The sequence below is a fragment of the Lampris incognitus genome, chromosome 8 (assembly GCF_029633865.1).
Source record: "Lampris incognitus isolate fLamInc1 chromosome 8, fLamInc1.hap2, whole genome shotgun sequence".
Lineage (NCBI taxonomy): Eukaryota > Metazoa > Chordata > Actinopteri > Lampriformes > Lampridae > Lampris > Lampris incognitus.
The window spans coordinates 25,731,533-25,752,092 of record NC_079218.1 but is presented as its reverse complement, the minus strand read 5'-3'; the positions used below and the strand labels follow the sequence as shown (position 1 = coordinate 25,752,092).

General features: G+C 40.7%; 1 protein-coding gene across 1 annotated transcript in view; it reads right to left on the bottom strand.

Annotated features, from left to right (window-relative positions):
- LOC130116947 (kin of IRRE-like protein 3) overlaps positions 1-20,560 on the bottom strand; it is a 290,382-nt gene that overhangs the window by 74,233 nt on the left and 195,589 nt on the right. The window contains exon 4 of the mRNA XM_056285055.1: positions 1,796-1,953. Coding sequence (XP_056141030.1) covers positions 1,796-1,953 — 158 coding nt within the window. The remainder of the gene's footprint in view (positions 1-1,795; positions 1,954-20,560) is intronic.

Here is a 20,560-nt window from a genome sequence, read left to right as displayed (position 1 = left end):
GACTCCAACAATAATGCTAATGTTTTCATCCCTGGTTTTGAGTTTCACGGACAGCATCTCAAAGCACTGCTGAAATCTGGAAAGAATCCAAAGTGGTAACATTAAGGTAGCATCACTGTTTGCAGATGATGCTGTCCTATTGGCGTTGTCTGGATCTGGAGTGGTTTGCTGCCAACTTTGACATAGCTGAGATGAGGATCAGCACCTCTGAACCTGAGGTCTCCAGTCCTCAATTGGGAAAATAGTGAGAGTGGTGCTAATTTTGGATGTAAACCAGGCATAGTTAACAAAAGAGAGACCCAGGAGAGAGAGTATATATATATATATATATATATATATATATATATATATATATATATATATATATATATATATATATATATATATATATATATATATATATATATATATATATATATATGCGCGGCACGGTGGCGCAGTGGTTAGCGCGGTCACCTCACAGTAAGAAGGTCCTGGGTTCGAGCCCCAGGGTAGTCCAACCGTGGGGGTCGTCCCGGGTCGTCCTCTGTGGAGTTTGCATGTCCTCCCCGTGTCTGCATGGGTTTCCTCCTCCTTATGCTGGAATGCAGTGTTTTCCTGTCTCCAAACATAATGCTTCTCATTTAAACCAAAAAGTTCTATTTTGGTCTCATCCGTCCACAAAACATTTTTCCAATAGCTTTCTGGCTTGTCCATGTGATCTTTAGCAAACTGCAGACGGGTAGCAATGTTCTTTTTGGACAGCAGTGGCTTTCTCCTTGCAACCCAGCCATGCACACCATTGTTGTTCAGTGTTCTCCTGATGGTGGACTCATGAACATTAACATTAGCTAATGTGAGAGAGGCCTTTAGTTGCTTAGAAGTTACCCTGGGTTCCTTTGTGACCTGGCCGACTATTACACGCCTTGCTCTTGGAATGATCTTTGATGGTCGACCACTCCTGGGGAGGGTAACAATGGTCTTGAATTTCCTCCATGTGCACACAATTTGTCTGACTGTGGATTGGTGGAGTCCAAACACTTTAGAGATGGTTTTGTAACCTTTTCCAGCCTGATAAGCACCAATAACGCTTTTTCTGAGGCCCTCAGAAATCTCTTTTGTTCTTGCCATGATACACTTCCACAAACATGTGTTGTGAAGATCAGATCTTGATAGATCCCTGTTCTTTAAATAAAACAGGGTGCCCACTCACACCTGATTGTCATCCCACTGATTGAAAACACCCGACTCTAGTTTCACCTTCAAATTAACTGCTAATCCTAGAGGTTCATATACTTTTGGCATTCACAGATATGTAATATTGGACCATTTTCCACAATAAATAAATAACCAAGTATAATATTTTTGTCTCATTTGTTTAAATGGGTTCTCTTTATCTACTTTGAGGACTTGTGTGAAAATCTGATGATGTTTCAGGTCATATTTATGCAAAAATATAGAAAATTCTAAAGGGTTCACAAACTTTCAAGCACCACTGTATATATATATATATATATATATATATATATATATATATATTATATTTTTTTTTGCATGAAGGCCTCATAGGTCACAAAGTCATAATGATAGACTTTTTTTATCAATAAGTGATGTTGTGTATTGTTTAAGATGTGTACAGACATGCATATGCATTGCTGTGCATGAAGAATAGTTTTTCTAGCTAAGTTTGATGAAATTACAGACCCTAATATTGTTAGTTGAGTGTTTTCTTTTTTTAAATTTAATTCTTTTTTTTATAGTTAAACCATACAGAAAAACAAATCACTCGCAAATTTAGACCAGTCTTATATCATACCTTAGAGTACATGGCACCACTCAGTACCAGACCATTGCGGATCCAGATGATAGAAGCAGCAGGCTTGGCGTTGTCAGCATGGCATGTGAGGTTCAGATGTTCACCTGCCCGTAGACTCACTACCGGAGCACCCACTATCACTGGGTCATCAGGAGGAACTGTGGAAGGAGATTGTGATAAGTTTATTTCACTGGCTCTTGATATTGAGAATTGAATATTTGTGCTGTAATGCTAAAAATGTATTTAAGATAGTCGAAGGTAAGAAACAGAGTAAAAAAAATTCCTCCTAATAACATCCAAACATTTTATTAACATTTTCATGTTAAGACCTGTGATAACTATTATGTAATTTTGGCAGGCTGCACAGGAAATTTAACAATTGTCTCAGCAATTATTTTTTTATTTCGATTTTGTTTACGATGATGCACAGAATCAACATCGACACGAGGCATTCCTTGTTAAAAACAAATCTCAAAAACAGTGCTGCAGACACAAAGTAATGAGCGTAGCCCACAAGACATATTAACAACTTAACCCTTTTGCCACTAATACAGTTGAGAAGCGATGGGAGTATCATAGTCATTTAACATTGCAATACCAAGTAATGAGCTTTTAAAATAGTGAGTCACAGGAACCTCAGTCATGAGACACTGGACTAAAGAACTATTAAAAACAAAAAACTGAAGCAATCATAATCACTCCCCTCACCCCCTTTGTGTTTAACTTTGATTAACAATGCATATATTCAGTTTTAACTTATTGTAAACTATACCATTAGCCTCTGATCGTACAATGTGATTTCTTAAATGCTGAGTTTGCGGTTTCTAAAAACCATGGTTGACTGTACTTCTCACTTTTTGTTGTTAGAAATTAGGATTTTGTGCTTAAAATACAACCAGATCTGATGTTGTGGGTGTGGCTGTATCCTAAGTTTTAGAGAAAAAGACATGTGATTGGAGGAATGTCAGGTTGAATCCCAATCAGAACATCTTTGTGGTGTGTAAAACTGAAACAAGACAGTGCAAAGAAAGAACAGGCATGGTCAGATAATTTTCCACTGACTAATATACTTTAAAAATAGTCATTCCATGCCTCCATCATATACTGCTGATGTTAGCATGTGATAGGGGGATGCTCACCCGACTTAACAGCATTCATTTCCATTTTTATTCCATCTAGGCTGAAGGCACTTATTGGGTGACTTTGACACTATCAATCTCCAGCTGCTCCTTGCTACCCCTGCAAAGGCAGCAATCTCTGGGTTCATGCTTAACAAGTAACGTGGAAGGGGATTCCCTCTTGGCCAAGGGAAGGCAAATAAAACAGGATAAGACTCAAAATTGCAAAATCTAATTCTAGCTTTTAAATTGTTTAAGTAATCCTGCACGCATATTGATAGATCCCTGTGAGGACGACTGTTTGGTACGGTAGATGGCTTTTAAAAATGGAGCTGCTCCCGATGAATAGACAAATAGAGCCATCAATTTCATATATCAGGATTGTACTCCTTCCTAGCTAAAAAAATAAAAACTATTACAGTTTTTTGAAAAAAAAAAAGAAAAAGAGTAAAACACTTCCACTGAGCTGAAGTTATTACTTTTTACTTCTTGTTTGCACAAAAGTTTTCATTGCACTTAACTTCAGCACAGTTCATTGATTGTAAACATTTGCTGGTGTATAAAAAATAAACTGAACCAAGCTATTAAAGCATTAAAATTGAAAATGATGCCATAATTATCAAGTTCTAGGGTCTGTCCAGTCAGTAAAGACTTTATTAAGAACAAATTCTGCCTTCAGTGTTTAAGTTACATCTTCAGTAAATCTAAAGCGCATTGATCTGAATTCTGCCCAGAATAATAATAATAATAATAATAAATCAATCTTATATAGCGCTTTTCTAATACTCAAAGTCACTTTACAACAAACAGGGTGAAACAAGACGACAGATAAACATAACACAGACATACAGGGGTGGATGGGAAGGGGGACTACAAGAATAATCATGTATTTGGTCATATCTATACAATCATATTTTGCATACACCCATTCGTGGTGACACAAAGTCTATGTTAACTCTACAAATAAATCCCAAAGGTGAGTAGTTATTAAGAGGCAAAATTCGAAAGACGACAAACAGCAACGTTTTCTGCTTCTCATCACGGGCCACATGATGGTCAATGTACAAGTGAAAGGAAGCTCATGTAAATGAGATTTGAAATAAACTCAAAGGGAGACGAGAAAGACTGATGAGGCTAATGGTAGTAGCATGATCAAGGCAGCTGAAAGGCACTGATTACATTCTTGTATGAAACTGAATCTGATCAGCCTGGATTTAATTCAAACATGAGTGAATTATTGATTGAGCACTCAGCTCATTAGGTAGCAGATCTGGGGCAAGCCTAAATCAAAGGCAGCATGCAGCTGGCACATCCTGAGTGCTTGGAAGAAAGGAGAGGGGATATGGAAAAGGGAGAGGCACAGCAAGAGTTCAAGATTACACACTTTCCCCTGTTAATGTTCATTATGCATTTATATGTTGCACAATACAAGAGGCATCTAAATGACACCCAGGCTATCAAGGTGAACAGCCTGCAAGGACCACAGCTTGCGCTTCATTTGGTGCAATGTATTCTCAATAGATAATTTCAAATTACAGTAGCTTGGGGTAGTCAGAGGTGGCTGGGGCTACGTGTCCGGCTGTACGGTATGTACAGAGGACAAAATTATAGCCGTCTACCCAGCAGTGTAAGAGCGAGAGTAAAAATAAAGCGTGTGACGGAGATTGAGTTCATGAAATCTACTGAGTTTATAAGGGCCAAGACATGGTCCCTTTTCTCATTATTCACAACAGCACTACTGATAAGAGTCCCCATGGCAAATGGTGGTCATTTTCATTTCAGACACATAGCAGGGAAAGGTGAGAGGGTGAGAAACAAAGGCACAAATTGGTGCTCCTCGAGATGTAAAAGACCGACTTTGCTCTCTTTCCTTTTATCTTATTCATTCTCTCTCATTTTCTCTCTGATAAGCACCTCACCAGAATAGCAGTTGTCACTTGATAATCAGATGCAGTTCATCTTTCTGCCACATGACTTGCATAAGCTCCTAAAGAATATTGGAGAAGGCTATTATAATATGATGTGAATGGTAAATAAATGGACTGCATTTATATAGCGCTTTTCTAGTCTACTGGCCATTCAAAGTACTTGACATTGTGTGTTTAACCTATTTGGGAGTACTTGGCTCACATTTCCCAGATTATGATGAACTATACCGTGACCCTCTTCAAAAATCCTACAACATGCACAGCAAAAATAGGCCTTACCATACAAGCTTCCAAAACGGGAACTAAGATTATAGCTGCAAATAACATTCAGATGTTATCTAGATAGATATGGATTTGTGGGGCAAGTTATTAAGATTCAGATTTGGGATGCAAGAGGTCTTCACCTCTAAAATTTGCAAGCAAATGATAACATTTTAACATGTTTCCACCACTTGCTCCCTGAAGCATTTGTTCTGTTAATCAGGAAATTATTCATATGTCTTTTTTTGCATTCCCTTTAATCAGATTGCTCCAGACAGGTTTTATACATTTTTAAATCTATCTTATTCTGGTGCGTTTTCTGCTTCCTCGGTATTGATTAGTGACAATACATAATGGCTTGAATGAATAATCAATACTGATTCACTGAAGGAATTGAAGGAATGTTGATTGATTTTGGATAACTGCAATACTCTGACTTACCATCATTTCAAATTAATGGGCTATCAAAATGCTTTACTGTCAGCCATCAGCTGGTGCACTTGGCGTTAAAGGGGTAGTAAAGCTTTTTTTTTTTAGATGAAAACATGTTGGTATTTGCCTATAATGAATTGCTCTAGTGATAAGTTCAGCAAAAAATGAGACTACATCACATGGCTGCTTTGAGGGACATAATCTATGCCGTCTCTTTCTTCCGGTATTAAACATGTTATAATCAACCTCTGGGAATTGCCAACTTCATATATGGGCATCAAAGACACCGGTAACCTGTGCTGCTTAGTGGATACACATGGGGTCTAGAATAAAATATGAGCCAACCAGAAAGACGACATGTCAGCATTAGCCAAGTAAAATCTCTGGACAGATTTATGAGAGGCTGGAGCGAGATGTTCTACTACACAACCATCCCTGTCCTCTTCATATGCACCCCTTTTCTCACCTTTTTCAAAATGTGAGTGGATGGAGACAGACTAAAGATGAGTGTTTACTTAACACTTTGAGTACAGTGCTGACCTGCATTGCTATAACTAAATATATAAATGACAAAGTTATGTTTGGTGAACATCTTGTTTATAACTCGATAAAAACTAGAACACTGATATTGGTATTTATATTGGTAGCCTTTTCAGTTCATAACCAAAGTACACGCTGAGAATACTTTTCATCAAAACATCTTTATCCCTGCAGCAATTCCACTTTGGTTTGTTCCTAAGCAAGCCAACGGGCTGTAATAATGTCCACCATGAAGAGGTAATGTAACCCTGTCACCAAGCGTGAAGTCAGCTCCTCCAATCAGGACGCAGGCTTATTTGCATTAGAGTTAATCCCCTCTCACCTGGCTCAGGACAAAATCTTGCAAAAGCAATTAATAACTAATAGCATACTAGTAATAACTAAATCTCAACTAATCGTGATGACTAAGTTAAAGCACTGAAACACATTGTGGATAGGATCGAATCTAAAAATTGTATCTTAAAATTAAAAATGACAGTCAAAGGAACTAAACGTGTGTGGGGTGGGAACGTTTCTACCTGATATGGACCTATGACATGACCAATTAATATTGATTATTGGAACACCAAAATATAATTGATATTTACGCTTGAAAATGGCCAATTTTTGTCTGCAAAAAAAAAACAAAAACAAAAAAACAAAACACAATGCTCATTAGTTGCACCATGAAGGGGGGTGGTCTTTTCCCCCTATAAATCATCACGGCAGGTGTAGCGATGGCAACTACAATTAAACTGGGGATGCATGACACAACTTTTAAAATCCTAATATATTGTGAAAAGACTGGGCATCTTAAACTACCGTAAATTTATGTAGTGGTTAAATTCAAAATTAGTAGTTGTTATGTTTAAGCTGTGGTTAAATTCAGGATTAAGTGTTGGTAGTGGTTAAGGTTTAGTGATGGGTAGTTGTTACTGAGCGTTCTCATCATGTTGAACAAGTAAATTGATTAGATCTTTGTCTAATCAAGTTGTTTCTGACAGAAAAAAAGTCTCTGGAGGGCATTCGGGTGGTGTGGCGGTCTATTCCATTGCCTATCAACATGGGGATTGCCAGTTTGAGTCCCCATGTTAACTCTGGCTTGGTCAGGCATCCATACAGACACCATTGGCCGTATCTGTGGGTGGGACGCGAATGTGGGTATGTGTCCTGGTCGCTGCACTAACGCCTCATCTGGTTGGTCGGGGTGCCTGTTTGGGGGGGATAGCATGATCCTCCCATGCGCTACGGCCCTCTGGCGAAACTCCTCACTGTTGGGTGAAAAGAAGAGGCTGGCGACTCCACATGTATCAGAGGAGGTATGTGGTAGTCTGCAGCCCTCCCCGGATCAGCAGAGGAGGTGGAGCAGCAACCGGGATGGCTTGGAAGAGTGAGGTAATTGGCCAGATAAAATTGGGGCAAAAGGCGTAGAAAAAAAAAAAATCCAAAAAAAAAAATGCTTCTGGAACAACAATGGCTTGTTGGCTCAAATTGGGAGAGCATCAAAAATGCTCTTGCGAGTCGTTTCCAGATGCTTGAAAATAAACCCATAATGGTTGTTTACATAAGATTACCAGTCTAAACTTTTCTTCAACTTTAGGTCATTAGCTGGTGTCTACGTAAATGTTGAAATATTTTACAGATTTTCCAGAATGTATCGGACGCGCTAACTCTGAAGCCAAGTTATTGGCTGACTGACTAGCCTTGCAAAACAAGATCACAATTTTTGCTTCACTCATCATGGTCTGGCAAGTTCAATAGCCATTTGCTTATGTCTGGGATATTGTCAGTGGGCAGGGATGAAATTACTTTCCAAGCGATTGGATCAGCCTTAAATTAGTCACAGCCGCAATCCCCATGACTTAGAACCAGAGCACTACATCTCCAAACACGCTGATCTGCCATTAAACAACACTAATGGGTCATTTGATGTAACAAGTTATGTCCTTACACAACTTTTGCCATCTTTGTATATGTCTTTGATAAAACTAATAGTAGCATCGATGCTAACCCATCCTCTTGCTGTTATCATTTTCTAAATAAGGCACTGCATATTGTCATCATCGTCTAAACTGCTCCCCATAGTTTGCTGATTGGTCTGGCATCCAGCTCCCAGGTACTATAGATTCTCAATAGATTATTTACAGATGGATATCTCATAATGAGCAGTGGCGCCTGCAGAAAATATCTCAGCGTGTGTGTGTGTGTGTGGGGGGGGGGTTCAGATGGGGCCAGTGAAAATCTTGAGGTGGCACACTAAAAGGGCTATACAGCATAGGGGAATTTCAGGGTACGCAAGTTAATACAAAGGTAATGGCACTATATTATGGTGTATAATAAATCGCATACTGTTTAATTCCTTGGCTGATCTCATGTGAATATCAGATTATGATAGTCACATGAGATCAGCCAAGGAATCATTAATTAGCCTAACAAATCCCAATTTGAATACATCATCACCAATAAATCAAGGGTGTGGATTACATAAACATAAAAATTAACGATTAACTGTTAACAAAGGTTTCATCTATGTCCAGGACATCATATTTTATATTATTTATTAGTATATTCCATTCTTTGAATCATAGCCTCGAACAGACATTGAATTTCAAATGTCAAGTTCTAGGTGGCCAAAAATTCAACGAGTGGCTATAATTCTAGGTGTATCTGTATTATATAGAATAAAATAATGAATAATGAATGCAAAAATATCTGACCTAAAGTTCTGATGCAATTACAAAGCACCACACATCAAATTTCATACTCAATTTCTTTTACTTTTATCGTTTCAATGATTTGTACCACTAAATAACAATCAACATGGCATTCCATTTCCATAGTTTTAACTCAAAATAAAAAAAAGAGATTAAAGTGAGAGACTTGTAAGTTGGGGGCAGCGGGGCAGAGGTTTGACCATTAATTTTAGCATTGAGGCCACGCCCCCCCCAACCCCTATGCCCACCCTTCGAGGGTGCCATTAGTAGCCAACTGGGTTGAGTTCGCATGATTTAGACTGGCTTTGAGATACTGACTGGCGGCCAGCTATCAAACAGCTCGTAGGTCTGGATTTTCCTTTCATGGATTCTGTCAGCTAACATGCTAATGTTGCCCCTCTCAGTGGGACACCTCTACTGGATCCAATGTGAGGCTGAAGAAACCCCCTTTAACTGAAAATGTTGGAACTTGACCTGCAAAATACTACCACATAAAAGTTTAATAGTGCAACAGTTAAGGTGCAACTATTCTTGATTCAGAAACAAAATGATAAAAAATTGAACCATCGTCACCAGTGTTACTGCACACAAACAATAGTTTACTTGTGTATACTTGCGACAACCTTGTAAAATAAAAAATGTATGACTATAGAATGAAATATCAAACCCAACTGAAATGTACATGTGACACAAAGAAAACATCTATGCTTATATATTTACATATTTTATTCCCTGCATAATAATAGATAATTCCCATCAAAAAATAGAATAAGGGGAACGCAATAACGTTAGGGGGGCATGATATATTTGGTTACCTTTCAGTCTCTCTTGAGGCTCTGAATAAATCATGAAGCTTTCCTCTCTCAGCTCTGACTGAGGAATCATTTTCAATATCTCTGACTCTTTGATGCTGAATCAATGTGGACTACAGCCGTCTGTTGAACAACATACCACAAATGCACTTTAACAAACACTTATCTCTGTGCAATCACAAGCAGAATGCAGACTTCTGTGCCAGACGTTAGCCCACAGTAATTCCATTATGGACAGTATAGGAACATCTCCAGCCAATAGGAGGATTATGCTATATTTACTTTCATTGCCAAGTTATTCAACTGGTCCTCCCAATCAACTGTGTGATGCTAACAAGTTACTGAGGAGTGAAACGAGGGTACCAACCACCATGTTATGATGGATCAATGGAAAAGTCAATACCCCCCACATGACTCATTTCATAGGGCTTCTCTTTCCAAAACAGCCATGGTGTTTGACCGTTCTCAAGATAAAAAAAAAAAACAAACAAAAAAACAAAAACAAAACTTACAACAAAAATAAGAGTGAAAAATAAAAACAGACTTCTTCACTGTATTGCTGCAGAGGGTCATCCCACCCTCATTACTGCCATGTTTGTGAACGAGGCACAGCTTAATTGTTCCAAATTGACAATTGAATGTGGTCGGTCAATAGTTTACTCATGAACCCACAGAGAGACTGACTAATCACCCCCACTTTAATTACTGTAGTTGAATGCTGAGACAATGCTCCTCTTTCCGGTCCCTCTGTCCCACTCTATCTCTGTGTATGCTCTTCATTTCTTTGTTATTAAGATACTTTTTTTTTCTTTCGATTTCCTTCATTGACCCTTTGGGGCTATAGCCATTTAGGTCTGTTTAGACAGGGGAAAAAACTAAACATTGCGCAATTTGAAAAAGGATAAATAAATTAAGCAAAGGTGGGACTGTAAATAGGGTGGGTGTGTGTAGAAAGTGTGAGCAGATGGAGGATTAATTTATTTTTATCTGCTCTGAGATAAATGGCCATTCCACTGTAATTGCCAACAAGGTATATTCTTTGCATAGTATGATTACTGAGGGTACTAAGTCCTGCCTATTAGCAATTAATCTTTTTGTGCTGCATCCTGAGAGGCCCTCTAAGGTAGCCCCTTATTCACACTGACAGAGCACTGAACCTCCCACTGAGTCTGCCAATTACTTTTCAGAAAAAGGAATGAATCTAAACCCTTTTGGTAAGTCCCTAGAAAAGTACAAAGTGGCAGTAACATTACTTATGTGTCCGATGTTATGAGCTTATGAGCATGACGTTAATAACAAGCCATTTCAAAAATGGGGGAACTTGACCCCAGTTTGTCTGCCACAGACTTAAATTAGTAATTGTTCTTTGTCCAGATAAGCGATGCCAGCAAACTTAATTAAACTTCTTTCTTTAGATACAGAATGTTAGTAAGAGCTCTGCAGATAAGGGAGAATTTATTTTACTACTCTGGCTATAAGACCTCGAGTAATTCATGTCAGCTAGCACAGACAGGCAGATGACATTTTATCAAAGTTTCCATGTTTTTTAAAAAGTGTCAAAAATCCCTCTGTGACTTAATGGTCGATGCAAAGCAACTTGCTTTAGAGATTTATGGAGATCATTTACAAGTGACATGCAAAATATTGCTTTTGTTAGATATATTGTAAATAGAGTGAAATACTACTCTGCTATTCATACAAAAGTACATAAGCATAGTAATATGTGTATCTAATAATTATCTGAAATAAATGAACAATCCATCAAACACTATTTGTGTTGCTTTACATCTGTTATTTCGCATTTATGAACTTTTGAACCTCCTACTGAAAGGGAGCAACATATCAAACGGCAAATGGAAACCAATTAAAAAAGAAACCATATATTTGAAGTGCAAGATGAAAGTAGTCTGACGAATGTCACTATAACTGATTATACAATAATACAGCACACAGATTAGCTCTAGCAGCTTTGAAAATTTTAGATCATTTTGACATTACATAATTATACTGTTTACCACAAAGAACAGGAATCAAATGATCACTAGTCCACTGCTTCATTGATAAGTGAAAGGAGGGGCACATATTGTGGAGAAAAGTGTGTATTAGGCAAACTTTGGTGGACTCAGAAAGTAATAGATACCTGCAGTTGGGGAAGTTTCTGCACATTTTCATTCTTTTGGAATTCACTAGAATGCACCCTCTTCTAGTTAGCCGGTACAGTACTGCAGTTTTAAGACTGCATCCTCTGTGGCACTTAAAATAACTCACTGCACAAGTCTCATTCGTAGCATCATCGTATCCAGAGATTCCAGTCTGTAGATTAAATATGAAGGCAAAAGAAAAAAATGGCAGTGCAGAATCCTCGTCACGAATGAGGGAGCCATGAATGACATTTTCATAAGTTTATCTCAGAAAAGTCTTTGTCTTTGGTGAACAGCAATCTCAGTGTGGAACTGGCAACCAGGAACATACGATTACTAAGCCTAACATAAACAAAAGGCTGTCACTTTCAGGACACGTTGGTTCTTATACAAAAAACCGATTTTCAAAGAACATGGGTAAATGTGGAGAGCTCCATCACTAGTAGGAACAGCGCTTGGTGTAATGGATGATATGCATGCATACACACACACCACGCTGCTGGAGCACCACAATCTAACTATGGGTGCACACACAGTTAGATCCACAATGTTCCAAACCACTGAAACACTACAAATAACCATTCAACACACATCAATAAAATCAGACATACAAGGGCTTCAGTTAATTTTCTATTTTAGGAAGCACACAAATTCCCTTGACAAGTACCCTTGACTGCCGCGTGCCGATCGGGGCAGTAGTCATTGTGGGCGGAGTCAAACTTTTGACTCTGCCCACATTGAGCACAGCCCTTTTTTTTGTTCATCTGAGGTTCACACTGGCTAACTGCAACATGGACCTGCTGCTAGCAAGCATACTAATGAAGATAGCTGTTACACTGTTACACTTCAAGGTAACGTCAACTTCATCATTCAAAATAAGCGTAGTAATTAGAAACTTGTCCCCAACTAATGTTAGATGTAATAACAGTAATGTAGCTACCATTGCCATCATTCACATGACTTTGTTATTGAAACTTGGTTTTGTGAATTCACATTATTTATGTTAGCTAACCTAATATTAACTTAATGCATTAAGCATTAACAGCAAGGGTGAAATACAAAATTAAGTTTCATTCATTTACCATAATAAAGAGCTAAACTATTTTGTTAGTGTGCTATCTTAACATGTTCATTCCAAGAACCACAGATGGAACTTTATGTGAGCCTTTTGTCTAAATCTGGCATGTTTACACCATATTACAGTGGTATTGATTGATATGTAATATTACTGCCACTGCAATTTCAGTTTTGGTGGCTAGCGTTACAATCAATAGAGATTTATTGGAATGATTAAATGTTGGTTCTCTAGAGAAATGTATTCTTCTGATAGCTGGTATCATGCTGCACCCACACAATACCACACAAGTGAATACTATTTTTTTTCTCTGATTATCATAAGGTACTATAGAAGACTGTTTTTGGATTATTTTGGATATACTTCTATTCAGTATTTCTAAAACATTTTATACAACGTAAGATTTTCATTGGGAGTGACGAAGGACAGGAATGATTATATTAGAGGGACAGCTCAGGTTGGACAGTTTGGAGACAAAGCAAGAGAGGTAAGATTGAGATGGCTTGGACATGTGTGGAGGAGAGATGCTGGGTATATTGGGAGAAGGATGCTGAATATGGAGCTGCCAGGTAAGAGGAAAAGAGGAAGGCCAAAGAAGAGGTGTATGGATGTGGTGAGGGAGGATATGAGGAGGTGGCTGGTGTAACAGAGGAAGATGCAGAGGACAGGAAGAAATGGAAACAGATGATCCACTGTGGCGACCCCTAACGGGAGCAGCCAAAAGTAGTAGTAACAGTAGTAGTATTTCTAAACAGGAGAATACTGCAGTCATATTAACATATGGTAGTTTGCTTCTCCTTGATTAGAACCTCGCCGTGTTGGAGTAGCTTGCATGTACCAATGATTCCAAAAGCTATGCCGTCCAGAGCTTGGCTCTTGGTAGGGTCACACAGGGCAGATTGGTCAAGGGGGAGGTTCCAGACGAAGCACGATCCAAGAAAGACCTCAACGGTGGAACTGGCAGAAGATGTCTCCAGGTCACAACGGCAGTGAAGTCAGATGAAGGCTGCAACAGAGGGTGGTCCCCAATCGTCTTGGTTCTCCATGACATTGGACTCTGGGCACCCCCTGTTAAGGACCGTGTGGTGGCTGCAGGTGCATCAGCCACTCCACGTAAAAAGCTGTCACATGCAGGTGTCCTCCCATGATGCATCGCCAGAACCATACTACTCAACCCTGAGTGACTGCCGATGATGATGATGGTAGCTAGCTAGTTAGGGTTTTCCAACTTTCACTTTTTGTCACTACCCTACATCAGGATACATTAGTCACTATTGTAATGTATCTTCCATCCAAAGCCAAAGTCTGGATCATCAGTATAGTGTGGGGCTTAGAGAGCTGTAGAGACCATGACCAACCTTGGTATGGATGACATCTAGGTTGTTCTGAGGTGAAGAACCTTCTTCTCTACCAGCAGTATCAGGGTGAGAGTTTCGTAACATTAGTGAGAGTTCCTGAAGATCCAACAAGAGAGAGATCAAGACCTGAGAGCTCAGCTCTCAGGTCTTGATCTCTGGTCATATTCATATCAACCTGCTCCAAGTACAGTCAGCCTAGCCAAGTCAACCCTCTCAAGCTGCCACAATTACCATTAAGAGCTGCAGCCTGCAGTCCCCAACTTCATCATCTCGAGGCAGGACACACAGGTTTGAGCACTGTGACAGTGAGGATTCAGAACAAGCTTCCAACACTCATGTGATGCCTTACCCTCTCCACTCTGAACCTAAGTTACCCACTTACTAGGAAGGGGAGGACATAGAGACATTTCTCGTCAGGTTTGAGAAGATGGCCTGAAGTATAGAGTAGGCTTCCGGCTGATCCCTTTGTTGAATGGGAAAGCCCTTGAAGCCTACACAGCCATGGATGAGAAGGAGAGCTCATACAAAGACCTAAGGGAGGTGATCCTGGTGAAGTTTTGTGTGTCCACCAAAACCTACAGGAAACGGTTCCGGACATCCACCATCCCAGCAGGGGAGTCTCCAACCGAGATGTACCATCGTCTGAAGGGGCTGTATAAGAGGTGGATTCATCCAGATCAACGCACCAAGGATGACATTGGAGAGTCAATCAACCTGGAGCAGCTGCTACGAGTGCTTCCAACAGACACATGCACCTGGGTAAAAGAGCATGAGCCAGCAGATGGCCTCACCGCTACAAGACTTGCCATATATTATGTCAATGCACACAGGGAAAGGAACCCAAGACCAGTTGGTAGCAGTTTCTGCTCATTTAGAGGTACCCAGGATAATAGAGACAAAGGGAATTTTGGGACTGTTAGGATGGTAAAGGGAGATGCTAGGGGGCAGAGTGAAGATACACCTATTATGTGTTATTATTGTCAGCAGCCTGGACACATGGCCTCTGTTTGTCCATTGAAAAAAAAAAAACCAAGACATCTAGTTTCTGCTATGCTCCTTGGTCTGGTATGCCAGTAAAACAAGCTATTCGTGTGTATAATCAATTGGTTGAAATGGTAAAATATTTAATGCTATGCTTGATTCTGGTAGCTCTAAGACACTTGTTGAGAAGATTCATGTTCCAACCAGCCGCATTAATTATGGCCACCAGACAAATCCTGTGTGTCCACGGAGAACATAAACATCAGCCACAGGCAGAACTAATAATTGAAATTGAGGGTCAAAAGTATCTGTTTACTGCTGCTGTTGTTGAAAAGCTATCTTGTGACATCCTAGGGAGAGACCTGCCAATTCTTCCTGAATTAGGGAACAATTGTAAAGTTAAGCAAAATAATTATCTGAGTACTGATACTAACACTGCTGATAATGATGTTGATTTTCTTCCTGTAAATGTTGCATGTCCTGTTGTCTCTTGCTCACAGACTGGTTTGCAGCCTTTGCCTTAAGTTTGTGTCAGTTTGTTTGAAGGGGGGTGGAAAAGGCCCAGGGAATCCCACTGTCGGCACTGCCTGGAGAAATACAATGGGTCACCAATCCCGGTAGCAGATGCATTAGGTTTAAATTGCAAATGGGAGGTACTAACAGACATTGCACCATTACAACAAGCAGATCCATCACTTAAACAACTGTTTGAAAAAGCCGCTAATGGTACAGGGCAGAGTATGTACTGAGACCAGTACATTATCGAAAATAACATTTTGTATGATGTGTCTGAGGGAGGTAGCAAGAGTATAGTGATGTCCACTAGCTGTAGATCGTCATTCATCTTCAGCCACTTCTCCGGGGTAGGGTCGCAGTGGCAGCAAGTTAAGTAAGGCACTCCAGATGTCTCTCTCCCTAGCAATGCCCTCCAGCTCCTCCTGGGGGATCCCAAGGTGTTCCCAGGCCAGAATGGACATGTAGTCCCTCCAGCGAGTTCTGGGTCTACCCTGGGGTCTCCTCCCAGTTGGCCATGCCCAGTAAACCTCCAAAGGAAGGTGTCCACGGGGCATCCTAATCAGATGCCCGAACCACCTCAACTGGCTCCTTTCGATGCGAAGAAGCAGCGGCTGTACTCCGAGCTCCCTCCAGATGTCTGAGCTCCTCACCCTATCTCCAAGGATGAGCCCAGACACTCTATGGATGTAGCTGTAGATCTATTATTCTCAAATTTGCACACACCACACCATGTGCAGTCACCTCAATAAAAAAACAAAAACAAAAAAACTTACCTTCCTCTTGGCCCACGTTTCTTTTGGCCTTCTACACATAAGATCTGCTCAGACCCTAGAAACTTTTAAATAGTTGTTAAAGGCCTATCTCTTCTCGCTGGCATTCAATTCCAGTTGAGCTTGACACCATGATTTTATTGTGCAAATACACTTTTACTCACTTATGTTTTATTGTTTACATTTTATATTCTTGATGTCTTCTGTACATATATTTTTATATTCATATGTGTCACTTATTTTATGTTGCATTTTAAACTTGTACAGCACTTTGGTTCAACTGTAGTTGTTTTAAATGTGCTATACAAATAAACTTGACTTGACTTCTATGTATTCTGACGAGCAGAAAATGTGCAGATCCTGGGACATCTGTCAAAGAGCCAGTGCTATTCAGAAAGCTGAACAGGTGCCTCTTTGTCCATTGCCTGTCATCGCAACTCCATTCCAGCAAATAGCTACGGATATTGTTGGCTCTTTGGAGAGAAGTAGCTCTGGGTATCAATACATCCTGGTTATATGTGATTATGCCACAAGTTTTTCCCCTCAGGTCAATCACAACCTTTAAGGTGATATGTGCACCGGTCCAGCCCTTCTCATGTGTATGTTTCCCCGAGGAGATTGTGGTAGATCAGGGGACCAATTTTGCATCATGTCTGATGAGGCAACTCATCAGACAGGGCGGTGTGGCTCAGGAGGTAGAGTGGTTTGTCTAGTAATCGGAAGGTCGCTGGTTTGATCCGAGTCATCCAGAGAGTGTGTCGAAGTGTCCTTGAGCAAGACACTGAACCCCTTACTGCTCCTGATGAGCAAGTTCGCACCTTGCATGACAGCCTCTGCCAGCAGTGTATGAACGTGTGTGTGAGTGAATGGGAGGCATACACTGTGAAGCGCTGTGAGTGGTCAGTGGACTAGAAAAGGGCTATATAAATATGTGCAGTCCATTTACCATTGAACTCCACCGGCAGCTTGGATTCCAAGGTCTGAAGACTACACCCTACCACCCACAAACGGATGGAGTGGTTGAGCATTTCAACCACATCCTCAAGACCATGCTGAGGAAGCTTATGGTCGACACAGGTAAAGACTGGAATGAATGGCTTCCTATTCTCCTCCTTGCCTATAGGGAAGTCCCAAAAGCATCAACTGTGTTCTCACCGTTTGAGCTCCTCTATGGTTGGCCTGTGCAAGGATACCTGAATTTGCTTATGAGTAGTTGGGAGGGACTGGAATTCACACAGTCTGAGAAGGGAATTGTCCAGTATGCCCTCCAGATGCCTGACAGGCTGGAGATGTACCATTATCTTGCCAGCAAAAACCTCAAGGAGGTGCAGAGGAATCAAGCATAGTGGTATGACCAGCAGGCTTGTGACAGACAGCTTGAGGAGGGCCAGAAAGTCCTTCTACTACTTCCATCCTCAGCAAATAAGTTACTTGTCAAGTGGCAGGGGCCATACATTGTTACAAAGAGAATAAATACTACCACATATGACATTTATCAAAATAAAGTAAGGAGAAACAAACTTACCACATGAACTTGCTCCATGTTTGGGAGGATAGGAAGCAAAATGGTAACGCTTTCTTTGCATGTCAGGTGGATGTAGAGCAGGAGGAATCAGAGGAAGTCCTGAACAGCCATGAGGGTGAAGCTGAAGTAGATCTGTCACATCAGGAACCTGATGAACGAGTAGATCTGGAAGGAGTCTTCGGAAAGTGTCCTGGTCCCTTTAAGAAGACCCTGGGTAGAACTACCCTGGTCTAACATGCCATCACTCTGAACCCAAAACACTAAGGGGTACATCTCCAGTCCCCTCAGATCCCATCAAATCTTGATTGAGCTGGTGAAGGATGAGATCTGGACCATGTGGTCCCTCTGTGTCACTGAGCCAGTGAAAAGTTAATGGAGCATTCCAATGTTCATTTTTCCAAAGAAGGATGGAACCATTTGGCTCTATCTGGACTTCAGACGTCTAATTGCCATGTCACTCTGATGCCTATTGAATACCTCACATTAATGAATTATTAGAGACGATCTTAAGAGCAAAATAAATCACTACGCTGAACCTCTGCAAAGGATATTAGCAGATGTCCCCTGCAGAGAAGTCAAAAGCCTACACAGCCTTCAGAACACCACTGGGCCTCTTCCAGTTTTGTGGCATGCCTTTTGGGTTGCACAGCGCTCCCGTTACCTTCCAAAGGTTTATGGACAAGGTTCTCAGAGACTGACTATGCTTAACTTTACCAAGTTGATGTGGTTGCCTTCAGCAAAACCTGGGAAGACCATGGACATAATCTTCAACAGGTTCTGGAGAGGATCCACGAAGCAGGCTCAACTCTGAATATCTAGAAGAGTGAGTGGGCCAAGAAGGAAACAAGGTATCTGGGGTATTTTCTGGGTGGTGGTGAAATTTGTCAGAAGATGGATAAGATTGAAGCCCTCCATGAAATCCTTGGGCTCAAGACCAAAAAGCAATTGAACTCATTCCTGAGGGTGGTTGACTGGTACAGGAAGTTCATCCCACATTGCTCCACCATTGCTGAACCACTGACCAACCTCATCCACAAAACAGCAAAAACCCTGTCATATGAATGGAAAAATGTAAGAATGCCTTCAATACCTTAAAGGCCCATCTCTGTCCCTTACCTGTTCTGCAGACCCAAGATCTTAACCGAAGGTTCGTAGTGGAAGTGGATGCTTCAGATGTGAGCATTGGAACAGTCCTGGCACAAGGAAACCCATGTGAAGAACAACTGATCTTGTACCTGCGCAAGAAGCAGCACTCTAGGGAAAGCAGGTATTCAACCATCGAAAAAGGGTGTTTGGCTGTTAAACTAGCTCTTAAAAAGCGAAGATATTATTTGCTTGGAAGAGAGTTTGATCTCTATACAGATCACAGAGCACTAACATGTATACACACCATGAAGGACCACAATACCCGAATCCCCACACTGGAGAAACTGAAAAAGTCGCTATTAATGTAGCCATCTTATTAACGTCACAACTTTACAGAGGGAGGGAAAAGGAATTACCTGAATCTGTTGCGCAGCTAATGTTGTCTGTGGAGGGGATACTTTGTTTTTAAGAGCCTCTTCAGGCAAAGTGAGACAGACCAGAGGAAAAAAAAATATCACACAGGTTAGTGTCTTGGTACGGTAGAAACAAAAACGCTGGCCAAACACCTGTCCCACAGCGAGATGGTCGCCAATGACATGGCAGAAATTTTGGAGTGACATCCGGGCTGGCCAATCAAATTGTAGGGGTGGCACTAGCCACTCCCTCCCTTTGAAACCACACATGGGGGGAGGTAATGTGACAGAGACCCCAATCACTAGCATGAACAGCACTGATGAAATGGATAACAAATACACACACACACACACACACACACACACACACACACACACACACACACACACACACACACACACACACACACACACACACACACACACACACACACATCATTGCTGGAGCACCGCAATCTAACTATGGGTGCACACAGAGTTAGTTCTGCAATGTTCCAAACCACTGAAACACAACAATTAACCATTCAACACATCAATAAAATCAGACATACAAGGGCTTTAGTTAATGTGCTATTTATTTTAAGAAGCACGTAAATTAGCAAAACATGGTAGAGAACGTTTTTGCTGGTGTCTCACCTCTGTTTTATTATGTAGCTTCCGGGGTTGGTGAAAGGACCCGATGATGAAGCAGTGGAGGTAGTCCATACGAAATTACAAAACGACCCCACCATTAGCAATAGGCCCACCCTTAACACTGACCAAGTGACTCTGCTCCTGAAACTGTGTCGTGTCTTCAGTCCACATATTTCACATACAGGGGACAGTACTATAGGCAGAGGCATGGGTGTGCTATGGGTTCCCCAGTTTCACCTATAGTGGCCAACTTGTATATGGAGAAGTGGTAAAGAGGGCTCTGATGTCCTATCCAGGGACACCTTCTAGCCATTGGTTCAGATCTGTGCACGACATCTGGGTTAAAATTAAATCTCAGGATGTACCACATTTCACCAACCACATTAACTCTGTGGACAACCACATCAAAGTTCACCAGGGAGGATGTGAAAAATGCTTCTTAGACTGTGAAATTGCAACTGGTTATGGGGGACATTTGATTGT